The following is a 1,693-nucleotide window of genomic DNA, read 5'->3' as shown; positions in this document are numbered from 1 at the left end:
AAAATTGACACCCCCAAGCCAAAAGTAGCCGTAGAGACGAGGAACTGGATTTTCAGAGAGGAAAACAAATTTTCCACAATGCTACGGTCATGTTCGTGCAAGCCAGCATGATGGATACCAATACCAAAAGACAAACATATTCTGAGATTCGGATCGTGCACAAGTTGATGTAATTTTGTAACTGCAAAATAAAGTAAATTGAAAAAACAGAAAACCATTTTCATAAAATTACGATTTGAACGTGATATTCATAATACAAGAAAAAAAAATATTCACTTACTTCTTCGTTGGTCATGTTCAACCACTGCTTAGGATTAGCATCGGCAGCGAGATGCGCAATCAAATCAAAGCTTGTTAAGCGAGTTTGACGTCGTGAAGATACAAAAATCAACACTGGCTTTTCAGGTGAATAAACTTTAATTGCTACAAAAAATATGTATATATTTTTTTCGTATTCATAAAAACTAATATGATTTTCTCTTCAGTAAATATACCTTTAAAGGCTGGTTTGTTCATCGTTGCCATTCTTGGACAATAATGCTTTTCCGGAAAGCCAGATATATGCACTTCCAGAGGAACGGGACGAACGGAAGGTGAAAAATTGAACATGCCAACCTCGAAGATGAAAAATTAAACAATACAATACGAAAACCAGTAGAACAGTACTACTCAGTAGCATCGTTATTATAATAGATTATTTATTATTAAAAAATGTCTGAACTTACTTTACCAATACCGAGCCAGTCAGCTAGATCCGAAGCGTTGGCTAAAGCGGTTGACAGGCCAACAATTCGAACGGGTCGTTTTGTCGAAGCAGTAATGAAATTTGTTCTAGTGACGATCACTTCCAACACGGGTCCCCGGTCTTCGCCTGAAAATTTCAAATTCGTGTTGAAAAAAAAATATTATTTTTTCAAAATCTAAAAGTAACAGTAACACAAAAATACCCAACAGATGTATTTCGTCAATCACGATCAGACCAACTTGTTTCACGTAGGCTCTGGAATGCCAACTTCTGGATATGCCATCCCATTTTTCCGGCGTAGTCACTACAACGTCAGCATTGGACAAAGCTTGGATATCTGGACTAGTGTCGCCTGTCAATTCTACAACTCTAAAAAAAACGAACAAAAATTTACATACGGTGGTGGAAAATGAAAATCGATCGTTCATTACCGTTTGCCGAGCAATTCTTCGAATCGTGTTTTCCAATCGTTCATCCTTTCTCGAACCAATGCTTTCAACGGTGCAATGTACACGCTCTGAGCGACAACAGAAAAAAAACATGCAAATTTAGAAAGGAAAAATTTTTTAAATAAAACAAACAAATATACCTTCAATGAAAGCTCCTTCTGAAATAGACGAAATATTGCCAGCTCTGCGATGACAGTTTTACCAGAGCCAGTTGGGGCACCGACAAGAACGTTGCTATCGGTATGGAAAATGGTGTGAAACACTTGGGTCTGAATGGCGTTGAAATGGCTGAACCTGTACATCAACTCGAGCAATGGACTGTTCAACGCACTCACTGGCAACGGTTGCAAATCGAGCAGCGCTAGAATATTATTATAAAAAACATGAATTTAAAAAAATCTCATTAAACTAGTACTAATGAAAAAGGGAAAAACAAGCAAACCTGTACGCTGGCTGGCGTTCTGCAGAAAGAATAACTTTCCAATGGAATAGCATCTTC

General features: G+C 37.6%; 1 protein-coding gene across 1 annotated transcript; it reads right to left on the bottom strand.

Moving 5' to 3' along the window:
* Positions 1-9: 9 nt before the first annotated feature.
* Tsp_12639a (putative DEAD/DEAH box helicase) lies at positions 10-1,655 on the bottom strand (the record flags this gene model as incomplete). The annotated part of the gene is made up of 8 exons (XM_003370045.1): positions 10-181; positions 277-423; positions 495-615; positions 726-871; positions 948-1,114; positions 1,177-1,262; positions 1,335-1,555; positions 1,637-1,655. Coding segments are annotated over 8 exons (1,079 nt in total), but the record flags the coding sequence as incomplete, so codon positions are not given.
* Between the last annotated feature and the right edge of the window lie 38 nt (positions 1,656-1,693).

This window comes from Trichinella spiralis, assembly GCF_000181795.1.
Source record: "Trichinella spiralis strain ISS 195 chromosome Unknown Scfld1286, whole genome shotgun sequence".
In the NCBI taxonomy this organism is placed as follows: Eukaryota; Metazoa; Nematoda; class Enoplea; order Trichinellida; family Trichinellidae; genus Trichinella; species Trichinella spiralis.
The sequence above is the reverse complement of the archived record's forward strand: the minus strand, read 5'-3'. Positions and strand labels throughout refer to the sequence as shown.